The sequence below is a fragment of the Platalea leucorodia genome (genome assembly GCF_965183815.1).
Source record: "Platalea leucorodia genome assembly, chromosome: 5".
Lineage (NCBI taxonomy): Eukaryota > Metazoa > Chordata > Aves > Pelecaniformes > Threskiornithidae > Platalea > Platalea leucorodia.
The window spans coordinates 61,455,051-61,468,320 of NC_138827.1; the positions used below are offsets into that span (position 1 = coordinate 61,455,051).

Sequence of the window (13,270 nt, forward strand, 5' to 3'; positions counted from 1 at the left end):
AATTCGTTGTATCAGAAAGCAAAGGTTTGCAGAAAATGAGGTGCCTGGGTTAATTTTACCCTAAAAAATAAGAGTTTCCACCTGTGGCCCCAGTAATTGCAAAGATCTGGTGACACTCCTGCCATTTTCCATTGGTTCATGCACAAATGTATCTCAAACTGGGGCTGCGCTCTGTGCCGCAAATGTGTTCAAACCCTGTCCTTCAGGCATAAATAAGTAAAAAAAAAAACAAACCAAAAAAAACCAAGCTGAAGTCATAAATAGGGTTCCTGAGCACTGGGGGGCCCCGGTACAGCCCCTGCAGACAGGACCTTGCTGAGGATGGGAACCGGAGCCACAGAAAGGCCACGGCGGAGGGGTGGTCCTGCCTATAAAATAGCACGTATGCTGTTATGTGCCATTTTAGCATATTGTGTGCTATTCTGGCACATATGCTATTTTATAGAATATAGGTACACATATAGATGCTATATTATTTCGTATATGTAATGTGTAATAAAGGAGGTAGCGTCTATGTCTTACACATCACGTAACATGCGAGATATACATACAAAAACCTAAACACAAATCTCTTTATTAGACACAAACACACACAAATAATGGGGGTAAAAAAGGTATAATCTACCTGCTCCTTAAAAACCGCGGGTCTGGCACACGTGCGCCTCGGCCCCGCCCCGGCCCCGCCCCGCTCGTGACCCCGCCCCCTGCCCCGCCACGCCTCCGAGCCTTGGCCACGCCCCCCCCGCTCAGGACGCTCTGGATCCCCGCCCCGGAGTCCTCCAGAGCATAAGAAAGCGGGGCTAGAGGGGCTTGCGTGCCTTAGGCGGCCGGCGGAAGTGCGTGCTGCTCGGGACGGAAGTGGCGTCAAGGCGCGGCCGCCTCCTGAGGGGAGGTGGTTCTGGCTGGCGGCGGCGGGGCGCCGTGAGGGGAAGATGCCTGTGGCGGTGATGGCAGAGAACTCCTTCAGCTTCAAGAAGCTCCTGGAGCAGTGCGAGACCCAGGAGCTTGAGGTACCGCGGGGCGGGGGGCACGCTACTGGGACGGGGGCGGCGGGGGCATGGCCGAGGCCCCGTGTGCTCCGGCCAGCCTTCGGGGCTCGGTGCCGCTCCGCAGTGCCGGTGAGTTTGGGCACAAGCGTTTCCAGCCGCTGCGGGGGGCGGTGTGGGTCAGGGACTGTTGCCGGAAAGTGCTGTTTTGAGGGCCTAATCCGGCCCTGCAAGGAAGGATATTCGTGGCTCTCTGCCTCTGTGTCTGTTTTTGTGAGGCTGGTGAGGTTTCAGTCTTTAAACTTACCGCTGGTGCAAAAGCCCGCCAAAATGCTTCTCAGAAACTTGTGAAGCTACAGACAAATAAATGAGTGCATTTTAGTATAAATGTTAGGGTCTTTGGAGGAGTGTGTGAGAGAGAGGGAAGTTCATATGTCCCCACGTGTCTTGTATGGTTGAAAAAATAAGGTGCTGAAAAGAGGAGCGGGGCACTGAATTACTTTTAAATCAATGGTGCACTTGTTAGAGGAGCTCACAAGGGAAGCTTCCTCTGTGCTGTTTTAAATTCTGTTGCTTGATGAGTTTTCAAGTCTGTGTGCACTGTTAGTGTGCCAGACCCCAGGCTATGGTAAATCCAAGTGGCACCATGTTAATGCTAAAAGCTCTTTCTGGGTGATATCCATAGATGGTTTCTTGTCTTGCAGTTTCCAGTGCTTTTCTAAATGTGAAACTCATGCATCCCGCGGTAGCCATTTGAAAGAAGGAAAAACTTTCAATTTTCTGATTTTTAGATCTTGCTGCCCTAGCAATTGAAGAGAGAGAGCTGTTCCAGCGTGTGATTACTTGCCACAGCAAAACTTTGGTGTTGACAAACCATATACCTTTGCAGTGGAAAATATAATCCTTAAATGGAAGGGGTCCCTATTTATGGTGTGCATCATCAAGCTTCAGTTAATGTTTCTGTGCACTACTTCTGTGCTGAGCCCAGGTGCTTCTCATGTTCTCAGCATGGTGCTGCAGTGTCTTGGTATGCCTGGAGTTCTGCAGAAGAGTGTTATGGAGCTGGAGGGAGATGGTTGTGCTGAAAATATGAGCTACCTGCTCCCTCAAGTGATGGCCATGTGAGCATAGAGAAGCAGAAGAGTGCCCTTGTACTGTGTGGGAGAGTTGAGTGTGGTTAGCCCTTCCTGCTGGGAGCTGTTTCATACTTGCTTTGAAGGTGTATTCCCATCCTTCAGAGGAGCACATGTGTACAGCACTTATTGCTAAGGTGTGTATTAGGGAAGCGTGGGTAGAGGGATACAGTTAGGGTTATGAAACCACAACATGTGTTAACAGTCACTGAATGGTTTCCCATTAGGGGATGTCTTTCTATAAATAGAGTTACCTTTTTATTCCTCATTCAGATTAACAAGCTTCAAAACAGTGGTTGATACTTGTTTTGGGCAATCTGTTTGAACCTGACTTGTAATGTCTTTGGCTGCCTTTTTGGCCTCTGCGGAGGGGTGAGAGGGTTGTGTCAGACTGAGTTCTGAGGGACAGGGATGGAGCCCAGCAAGGCTTGGGTTTTGCGTCTGCAGCCATCTGAGGAAGTTCAACACACCCTCCTCACTTCTCTGCTGCAGAGCATGTGGTGTTGGACCTCGATGGGTCCCTGGGAGCTGTTACAAAGCCACTGAACTTAGACTGCCCTCTGCTCAAGGTTTCTGCTGTATCTGTCAGCAGAGCTTCCTAGAGTAAATGGCAGAAGATGCACCCCTGGCAACTTGTTCTCAAATGTTTTGACAAAGCTGGTAAGTTATTTGCTGTGCGTGTTTCCATCAAGATTCTTGTGGGCACACTAATATCTGCTGACAGCCTTTGTGTTTCAGATCATGAGTTGATATGTAGGCTGATTTTTTTTGCAGGCTAGTGGCAGCCACAGAGCTTCCTTCAGAAAGACTGTATATTGTAAATCTGGATGTTCTGGTGGTAGTTCGCTTTCCCTTCTGTTCTGCTAGTCTTCTGGCAGAGAAACTAATGAATTCTCTTTTTAGTACAGAGAAACACCAAAGCTGAACTTATACAGTTCAAACAGGTGGTGTTAATTGACCTGGCTTTGTTTTACTGGCCATAATCCAAGGAACAGTTGCAGAAACTGTTGTATTTGTATGTGGGTGATGAGCCCTGGAAACAGCATAAGAATGACTGGGGACGATGGTATCTGCTCCACAACACAGCTAATCACCTGATTTTGGCTTAGATGAGACTATAAATCATGCATGTAATTAAATCAAATAGCTGCATAATTGGCTTCCTGTGAGTGCTTGCTGCACTACCCTTTGATAAATTGCTAAAACCTTATTGGAAATCTTTTCAGCTTTTAAATTATTATAGACTTTCAAAATTTTATAACTTTATTCTAATTCATTTTTTCTACTTGTATGATTTGTGAGGTCTGCTGAAATGTGGTAAGTGTCAAAGCTTAGTTTAGCTTTGTGAGAAGAGCAGTTCAAGTGAGCAAAAAAAAACTTTGCTCTGGTGGAGTGTCCTGAATTGAACTGAACTTCAGCTCAAGATAGATGAAATCGTGAGTGCCTAAAAACAGCTGTTTGTGTGGAACCGTGAAGTGAGATGGTTGCCACTTTCATGAGCATAAGCTAGATCATTAGAAAGATGTAACCTTAGTTTATTCATGCAGGAGAACAAGCTAAGTTTTCTAAGAAAAGCTTCTGGCATGTGTAAGTTAACTCTTCATTGCATGGTACAATTGAATTGCTATAAGATTGTAGCTCTGGCAATTTCTCCAGAACTATTATGTGGTGTGAAAAACATCAATTGTCTTGGAATGTTCAGATTTTGTTAAACTGGGCTACTTGGTGTATTTTGTAAGATATCTTGTTCTTAAAATATGTAACCAAATTATTTGTATTTGTTTTTTAGGCACCTGGAGGAATTGCAACACCCCTTGTTTATGGCCAACTTCTAGCTTTATACCTGTTGCATAATGACATGTAAGTGACTTGTATTAATCTTTAACTTCAGATACTGAATTTGTCACTATTAGCTTGAGCTGCAGTTGCCAGAATATTAGTAATTAGTTGTGGGACTAAAAAAATCCATGTAGGCAGTGCTGTGTTTTTAAAAAAAACCAAAAACATTAATGGAATTAAGTCTCTTTCAGCCCTTGCTCTGTCAGGAAAATGATTCTCCTTTGCTTGCTCTTGCCGACTCTTTTGAACTGTAGGGAAACAGATTGACTTTAGGAAAGAAGTTCTTTAAATAGTGAAATTGGCTCCTTTGGAAAGTGTTGAACACTTCTATGTTTGGATTTGTAGCTTTTTCAAGGCTGCATTTGAGTAAGATTGCATGTTTCTCTAGTTGTGTTGTGTCTAGTTACAGCAGGATAACACTAAACTGTCCATGTTAAAAATGAGGGATACTGTTGGCTTGAATGAGCTAAGTCTGCATGAAGCAGTAATCCTTTGAATTCAATCTGGTGGATTACTACCATCTCCCTATGTGAACTTGATTTGCTATGTTTAGGGTTTTATTGAGAAATTACTGATTATTTATTCAGGCAGAATAAATGATACTGCCATGTTTGATTATCAAGCTAAAGTAAGCATTGGTGTGGGGATTCAAAGATTTGAGTGTTTTCTTGCATTGTGGATGTATATTCTTTCAGGGCAAATTCCCTGAATGCTGATACTGAGTATTGGGTTTAATGCGGATAACCTTGGTTCAAATGAATTTGAAGTTTTAGAATTGGGAGGTTTAGAATTGTGCTTTAATGAAAAGCAGTGAGTCTTTTTCTCTGTTTTGCATTTTAAATCTTTCTGAGAATTTGTAACCATTTCAGTTTGGTCAATGACTAAATATTTCAATACGTGCAAATCTCCAGAATGTATGTGACAAAGCTGGGTTGGTAAGAACATGCACAAAACAGTCTAAATCTTTGGTATGGAAAGTGGGGTGTGGGCACATGAAGAAAGTATTTTTGTACTATTAATAAGTGAAATAAAAATATTTTTAAATGGTGTTTATTTCATCCTTTTTAACTTCTATTTGTATGCTTTATAAGGTACATAATATATTAACACAGTAATAACGTGTGTATAATTTATAAATACATATGAATATACTGGGGGTGCATGCTCAAAAATGTTTTTCTGCTAGAAGTGCATGATCAAAGTTTGGAGACCACTGGTCTAAATGAGTACTGACACTATGAAAAGTTACTATTTGTACATGTGTTCATCAAAGATGCAGATATTCTAAAAATAAAACTGCAAAACTAACTTCTGTGAAATGCTGCCTAGGGTAGATAAATGAAAAACCTTTTCTAAACTGGTGTTAAATGAGGCAGTTAATGAACTATTTGTTCTATTATGGCAGTCACGTTATCTACTTGAGTGTAACTTTGTTTTTCTACTTCAGTAGGCATAGAAGGAATATTTTAAAGCACTGACACTGTTAATTGTAGCATCTGAAAACAAACCTTTTGGTATCTCCTTGTAGCAAACATTTGGTTACTGAGAAGTATTTTTAACCTAATTTTTTTAGGAATAACGCACGATATCTTTGGAAAAGAATCCCTCCCGCTATCAAATCTGTAAGTACTTTGTAAAATGCCATTTGATACTAAAACAGTTAGATGTAAGCTTGCAAATAATGACTTCCCCGCCCAAGGATTTTGTTTGAGTAGCCTTGGGCTCAGTTCTGTGCTGTGAACTGCTTGCCCAACAGATGGCATGTTACTCTTTAAGATCTCCTAGTTGTTCATCTGCTACCTCTTTTCCTTAACAAATAATCTGGTGCAATAGAATTTTGTAAATCTGTAGACTTTTTAGTAGAAAGCCTTGTGATAAAGGGTAGTCAGCTGGAGGAAAGCAATGGATCTGACTCTGGGATGGGGCTGCATTCCACCAGAGGGTCCAGGATACCTTGTGTAGTGAAAAGTGACTTCAGATAAGTTGCATCATCAAATTGATTAACTTTCTGAAGGCACTTGTTTTGCACTGCATTTGGATCAAAGATGCATTTTAAGGATTTAGCTAAATATAATACAAGAAATGCTTCCAGACTTTACTGTTGTTAGGTTATTAGTTTGAGATCTAACTAGGGCCACAAAAATGATCAGAGGGATGGAACACCTCTACTCTGAGGAAAGGCTGAAAGAGCTGGGGTTCAGCCTGGAGAAGAGAAGGCTGTGGGGAGACCTTATTGCAGCCTTTCGATACTTAAAGGGGGCTTATAAGAAAGATGGGGACAGACTTTTTCACAGGGCCAGTAGCGATAGGACAAGGGTTAATGGCTTTAAACTAAAAAAGCGTAGATCCAGACTAGATGTAAGGAAGAAATGTTTTATGATGAGGGTGGTGAAACACTCGAACGGGTTGCCCAGAGAGGTGATAGATGCCCCATCCTTGGCAACATTCAAGGCCAGGCTGGATGGGGCTCTGAGCAACCTGACTTAGTTGTACATGTCCCTGCCAGTTGCAGGGAGGATGGACTAGATGGCCTTTAAAGGTGCCTTCCATCCCAAGGCATTCTATGATTCTGTCATATTTTACAAGGAAACAAGTGTTCTGTAGTCCTGTATTAAGAAGCCTCACAGTCAAGATGGGACCTGTCAGGTGGTTCTGAAATAATTTTCTTTCAAGAAAAAAATAGTTATATTGGTTGAGTCAATAGTCATCTGAACCAAATTTTACTTGGCCTTTCTCTGAAGTCTGCTGTATTGGTTGCACAGCAATATTCTGTGAATAATTTGGCTTTTTTGGTGTAACTTGCATTTCACGTGAAGCACCGTTCTTGGGGAAAACTCATTGCATGAATTTGGGAAGGTTACAGCTGAAAGCATAGTATTTTCTTAAGTGTGTGTGTTAATGAATCTCCTACTACTTGAGTCAGGTAATAAATTAGTATGAGTCAACTTCAGAAATAAATTGGTTCTCCTTATAATTGAAAATATTACTTTATTACCTGGTTTGGTGTTTGATTGCTATTCTGATAGGCTGTTCTAGAGTCCAGTTGACCAAATGATGATGTGTAACACAGTAGAAGTAGCCCTTAAAACCAGTAGTGGGAGAGCAGTTGTAGTGAGTATGGCACCATATTAAACATGACCCATTGTCAAGATTGCACGATGAAATTTCAAGTTGAAAATCGCCTTCACTGTGCAAACAGCCTCAGCACTTTAGAAAGCTTTTCCTGAAGAGGCAAGCATCCCTCTAAGCAGAAAATAAGCTGTGCCTGTCTTTTTGCAACTCCAGTCAGTAGCTAGCATGCAGACTACCCTCCATGATTGTTTTAGCTGGTATGTCCACCTGGATTGGTATAACTGACATGTGGGCAGACTTTGCATATGTAGGTGATAAAGTTTTGGGAGAGGATGGATCAGGGAACTTGCAGCAGTGATACCTGCTGGAACAAGATTTCCCAATGCTTGTCTGTTCATTACAGGTAGTGTGATATACCCTTGCAATGGGAAAAGGAGGGGAATGGAAATGGGTTTGTACAGAATGGTCACTGTAGAGAATACACCATTCTGAATTAACTGGGTTTTTTTGTCACAACAGGCAAATGCTGAACTTGGTGCAGTTTGGTCAGTAGGACAAAGAATCTGGCAGAGAGACTTTCCAGGAATCTATGCAACAATCAGTGCACATCAGTGGTCTGAGACTATTCAACCAATCATGGAAGCACTTAGAGGTACAAATTGAACTCCTGGAGGTAGCATGGAATTATTTCTGTGTGCTCAAACACAAACAGACAAGTAGACAAATGACTGCTTATTATGAAAAATCAGAAATGGTCAGGAACGTTGTTGCCAAGTTTTTGTAGGTTTTACTTAAATGATTTTAGGTATCAGATGTAAATAAAAAGCTCATTACAAAAACTTGTAGAAACAAACTGAAATGTTTTTATTAATTAGGATTAATTAGGATTGTATGTGATTGTGTATTCTTTCATATTGGAATTTCATACACCATATGTTTTGTTCTGGAATAGCAAAATGACCATTAGTTATCCAGTTTTATCAGACTTTTAACCAGTAATCTAGGGAACTTGGCTTGGCATTTCAGAACCTTATGAAAAGGTTTTTCTTTTAAATGTGGCTTTAGTCAAATGTTTTATTTACAGACTGCAACAGTAACATGCAAAGTCTTACTACTAGAGGGCAGTACACACTGCTAAAAAGCCTTCCAAGGTATTTTGCAATAACAAATTCTCTGCAGCTGTAGAAATGACTGATTTGCAGATGCCTTGGTATCAAAGCAGATGGAGTTAAAAAGGCATGGATAGTTTGACTAATTGCTTTTTTCATGATTTCTTTTTCTGATTCTGAACTATTTGACACACAAGCAAATGGAGAATGCCATTGGAAGCAGTTTCCTAAATTGGTTTACATACTAGTGGTAGTACCCCAGATACTGCAAACTGCATTTGGAATTTAAATGTGGTCTCTGAGGGGGTTTGTCCTGGTATAGAGCAAGCTGTTGTCTCTGGCTGCTGACTGTGGTACTTCAGTGAATTGTGGGAAGGGAGCAGGGAACTTCTGAAGTGCTAGCTTTAAGGGGTGTAGTGGTTTTCCAAATGTATTCAAATTGGACAAATTTTCTCAGATTTCCTAGTTACGGGGATTAGTCTACTGTCTGCTTATAGTGTTCATATCTTCTTAGATGCAACTAGGAGACGAGCCTTTGGACTGGTTTCTCAGGCATATACCTCAATAGTTGCGGATGATTTTGCAGCCTTTGTTGGGCTTCCTGTGGAAGAAGCTGTGAAAGGTACTTTGCATTTATTCACTGAACAGTTTTTCTACAGATGATTGAGATCAGAGAGCTGTAAGTGATGGTAAATAGAAACATATACAAATTCTGAGACTGTTATAAAGAGAAGTGATGGGGCAGTGAATAGAGAAAAAATGTCTTGGTTCTGGATAAGTGTTTGGTTTTTTATTATTTGCCACTAGTTGCCATTGGTTATCCTCCCCTTCTACATGTGGAAGTGTTAAAGCAATTCAGCAATGAGAGAAGACTGAAGGTAGTGGATTAACCTAGTTTTGTGTGCTGTTATTACTTCCATGAGCTTATTTGTCAAACTAAATATCTAAATGCTTACAAGAAATATGTCTTAGAGTTGAGGCATATAGGCAGTGTACTGAGTTGCTTTTCTACTGGTCTTAATGTGCATCTTTATTTTGCATTTCTAGTAATTATATAAGATATTTGTTCTTACAAATGTAAAAATGCCTTTTCAGGTGTATTAGAGCAGGGCTGGCAAGCAGACTTTTCAACTCGTATGGTAATGCCTAAAAAGCCAGGTAGGTGGAGCTGTTACTTCATTAGACAATGAGTTTAGCATTTTCTAGTAATGAGGTGTTAGTTTTTAATTAAAATTTTGCACAATATTCTTTTAGATATTTTTATGGGGGCTTATGCCACTGTAAAGCATGGAATGTTTATAAAATGTAAGAAGTACAGAGTAGTGGGTTTGGTTTGGGGTTACAAGTAGTTTGGATTAAACTACATCCTCAAATTAACTTCTTTAAACAAAAGCAGACAGGATATGCTGTGATTTCTCCTGCTCCTCCTCTGCTGCTGGCTCTGACTCAGTGGAACATAAGTTGGATGACCTCAAATGACATGTCTTAATCTAATAAAGATGAGTAAAAAATATACCATTTTGAACCTGAGATTTTTTCAGAAGTAGTAGAACTTCTTTGGGCAGGGATCTAGTGGGTCTTTGTGTTCTGAGGAGCTCAAGTTGTTGGTATAATTTCCTTTGCTTTTTAAAACTTACTCTATTGGATCTTTTCCTCACTGTCATGATGTTGTTAACAAATATCTGTTCTTGCAAAGCTCAGCCTGGAAAAATACTTGGTTTTTTTTGCTAAAGAATTATCTGTGGCTGGCTAAGGCAAAAATAAATTTTAAGCTGTGAAGGCAGAGATGAAATGACTGCTATTAAACTGCATCGTGCAGCTCTGGAAGGAGCCAAAGCATAGCATATCTAAAAGGGCAAAATCTATTCAGCTAAGAAAAAAATATTGTTGCATGGGCAGCATTGTCAGGTGTTCAGAGCCCAGAACATGATAAATATGTGCCAGGCAAGGTGTTAACGTTTATCACTCGGGGAACATAACCAACCAGAGCCCTGAGCTTTTGTATGTGATCAGTTTTTTTCATGAACTCATTGTGAAATATGCAGTGCTTACAAGTACTGAGAGTTACTTACATGTGGTTCTTTTTCCAAAAGTGAGCGCCAGAACTATTTCAGAGGCAAAAGAAAGAGGCAGGAAGTTGTCATTTGTATTGAAGCTGTGTGTCTAACCAGCTAAGCCTTGGGTATTCTGCTTTTTTAGCTATGAAGTAAAACAAGTAAATGAACAGGCTTAATTTTAATTACCTTTTTATTGAGTTTTGGCTTGATGTATAGAACTGTTTAAAATTGGTCCACTGGGGTAACTTCTATTGTGTTTTTCTTCAGGTGTGTTGGAAGCTTCCTTTAACAGATTTATTCCTTCATCAGGTACTTCCTGTTTATATGTAATCTACTTGCGTGTTTCTAAAACTTGCATGACTAATATAAACACAATTTCACCAGCACCACAAAATAGGAATTAGGTCCTAAACAAATGAATGTTGTCATTCCTCCCTCAAAAAAAAAAAACCTGAACAAATCCCAATCAGGTGCTGTCTTCTGTCTTCTCTTCCTCTCACATTTTAAGGAGATTCCTACTTCCATAGCTGAAGAAGGGAGCTGATCCCAAAGCAGGGGTAGGCAGCCCCTGTAAAACAAAAAGGATTTTGGTGAAAACATCTGACTTCCAGGCAATTTGCTCATAAAGCAACTCTGAGTACCTTTTGTTGCTTTTGTGTGATGTGGGACTTCTAAAGTCTTCCCTGTAGAAGAAAACAATCTGGTTTTCCTCAGAGCTCAACTATAGATTGAACTTGTCTTCCAACCTATTGTTAAACTGTAATTTCAGGTTAGCTGGCATTTATATAAGGATCTGCATGTGCACTGCGTTCTCCTGCAACCCATGCAGGACTTTGATGTGTTTTGTTAGTCAGATAACCTAGTTGATTTATTTGTTATCTTCAGTATGGCAACTTGTAAGCAAAGGAGCAACTGCAGAGCTCCAGGAGCTTTTTTGTCAAGTGGAAGTACTGTCAGTCTTCATTATTCAGACCTCAGTATATGCAAAAAAAAAAAAAAAAAAAAAATTTGGAGACTGCTGACAACTGGAACCTGTTACAGCTATCTTTGCTGTTAGTAACCCTTGGACTACTTAATGTTGCAGATCACAGAAAAGTAATGTCAGCTAAAGCTGTATAGGTAGGAGCTACAGTTAAGATATGCTCCCATAAGACTATTTAACAGTCTGATGCATTTCATTTTTTCTTTACTGTTGTGATGGATGGTATTGCAGATGGATTTGCTTTCTTAATTTCATTAATGATGCATTTGTTTTATCTTTGTAGAACCTGCTCCAGTTCCACCAATTCCAAATGAACAGCAGTTGGCCAGATTGACTGACTATGTGGCTTTCCTTGAAAATTGATTTCCCTGCTCCTGTATTTAGAACAACTTGGGAATCCTGTGTGCTGACAGTTCTAGAAATCTAAGATTGATTTTATTTTTTCTGTTAAATGTTGCAGCATCCCCTACTCAAATGTGTGAAGTATACAGCGTATGTTATCCCAATTTGTGTTTTGCCAAAAGCCAAGCTAGCAACTGAAACAATCCTTTAACTCTGTAATATTTATTCAGTAGGTACACAGCAGTATTACATAGTAAGGTTTTTTATTGACTCACAGCAGAGAGGCAGGTATATTAAAATGAAGAAGAAAGAGTAATGAAGCAGGTTAATTTCGTAGAGGAATTTATGCTAGTAGGTTATGTGCTTCTATGGTGAGTCCTGCAGTGCTTACCACAGATCAATTGTATGTTGAACTAAAGTACAAAGAGTGGAAGACTGCCCTACACATATCTGCAGAGAGAAAATATTTTGATGAAACAGTAACTTGAAGAAGAAAGCAATTTACAGTAACTGTTTTGCAAGTATATTTGTGGCATATTTATGATTGATCTTTTTTCTTGTTGGTCTTTCTGGATTGTTAAATCTTCTTGTTTTTATGTGAGAAATTTTACATTGAGCATATTTTTACAGCAGAATAATTGGAGTCATTTAAGAAAGGCAAATCTTAACTTCGAGGAAGAATTTTTACTTTTGAAAGGCTTTATTTGTAGGACACCAGATATTTTGCTGGGTAACCATACACCTTCTTGAGGCCTGTCGTGTCTTGGTTCTTTTCAGTACACTGGGCCAGGATCTACAAGAAACAACAGCTCTTACCTGCCTTTAACCTTTCTGGATGACCTCTGCAGTTATTAGAGAGGAATTTAAAAATTAGAGTAGGTGTCCCTGAGTAGAGACCAATTCGGATGGGGATGATATGTTATGCTGCAATGTCAGTTTGAGGAATACATTTTCTGTATCAGAGCACTGCTATGTTAATCTTTGAGTTGAGAGTGGATTTTAGAAGCAGAAAGATGACTTGTATTCCCAGGCTTCTTATTTGTATTATGCTGGTAAAAAGGCTATGGGAAGATAGTGGTGCTTTAAAGGGCAGTGCATGCCTTCATTTGCTTCTCCCCCCTTTTCAACATCATATTCAGTGGTTTCATCAAAGATGGCAAGTGTGCTGTATGTTCTGATTGTTTTTTCCAGTGTGCACTACCTACTGTACATTCTCTTGTTGGGGGATGTGTTAGCAGGGAGGAATTATAAACTGTGCACTGCTGCTTTGAGAGCTCCCTTTATATGTAAACACTTACTCAAAGTGATTATTTATTTGAAACTCACCTAAGACTTGGATTTCTGAATTTTATCTTCAGTGATATTAAAGAACATGTTTACACTGACCTTGTGTACTTGATTTTTAATTTTCCTTATGGTACAGTTCTGGTTTGGCTGGTTTTTAATGAACTCTTACTGGTCTAATTTGGGTAGAGCTAGTTAAAGATTAGTGCAATATATTATGCCTGGACAGGTATTTTGAACAGCTTTGTGTGCAGCAATGGTATGGCTTTGTATTAAAACCACTGGTACCCTTCAGATGTCTTAAAGTATTCAAAGGTGTGAAGTGCTTGAAGAGCTACGTGAAAATTTCCCTTTCTGTGTATGTGTTGTGTGACTCTGTAGTTTGTAACACACAAGAACAACCCTGCTTGCAGCAATGAAAATTAGACATGATGAAAGGATTACTAATGACTTGCAGTTAATAAAT

At 39.9% G+C, this 13,270-nt stretch overlaps 1 protein-coding gene across 2 annotated transcripts; it reads left to right on the top strand.

The window, feature by feature from the left end:
• Positions 1-834: 834 nt before the first annotated feature.
• On the top strand, positions 835-12,905 carry COPS8 (COP9 signalosome subunit 8). Of its 2 annotated transcripts, XM_082313176.1 has the most exons (9): positions 922-1,010; positions 2,612-2,779; positions 3,909-3,979; positions 5,532-5,580; positions 7,550-7,682; positions 8,654-8,761; positions 9,235-9,297; positions 10,464-10,505; positions 11,462-12,905. In XM_082313176.1, coding segments are annotated over exons 3-9 (477 nt in total). In that variant the 5' UTR covers positions 922-1,010; positions 2,612-2,779; positions 3,909-3,977; the 3' UTR covers positions 11,542-12,905. The 2 variants fall into 2 exon arrangements, with proteins under 2 accessions (XP_082169301.1, XP_082169302.1); XM_082313175.1 differs by lacking the exon at positions 2,612-2,779 and having other exon boundaries at positions 835-1,010.
• Positions 12,906-13,270: the final 365 nt, after the last annotated feature.

Coding starts and splice junctions, on each gene's coding strand:
- COPS8 (XM_082313175.1), top strand. CDS start 933: ATGCCTGTGGCGGTGATGGCAGAGAACTCCTTCAGCTTCAAGAAGCTC. Junction 5,581..7,549: donor TCCCTCCCGCTATCAAATCT/GTAAGTACTTTG, acceptor TTGTCACAACAG/GCAAATGCTGAACTTGGTGC. Junction 10,506..11,461: donor CAGATTTATTCCTTCATCAG/GTACTTCCTGTT, acceptor TTATCTTTGTAG/AACCTGCTCCAGTTCCACCA.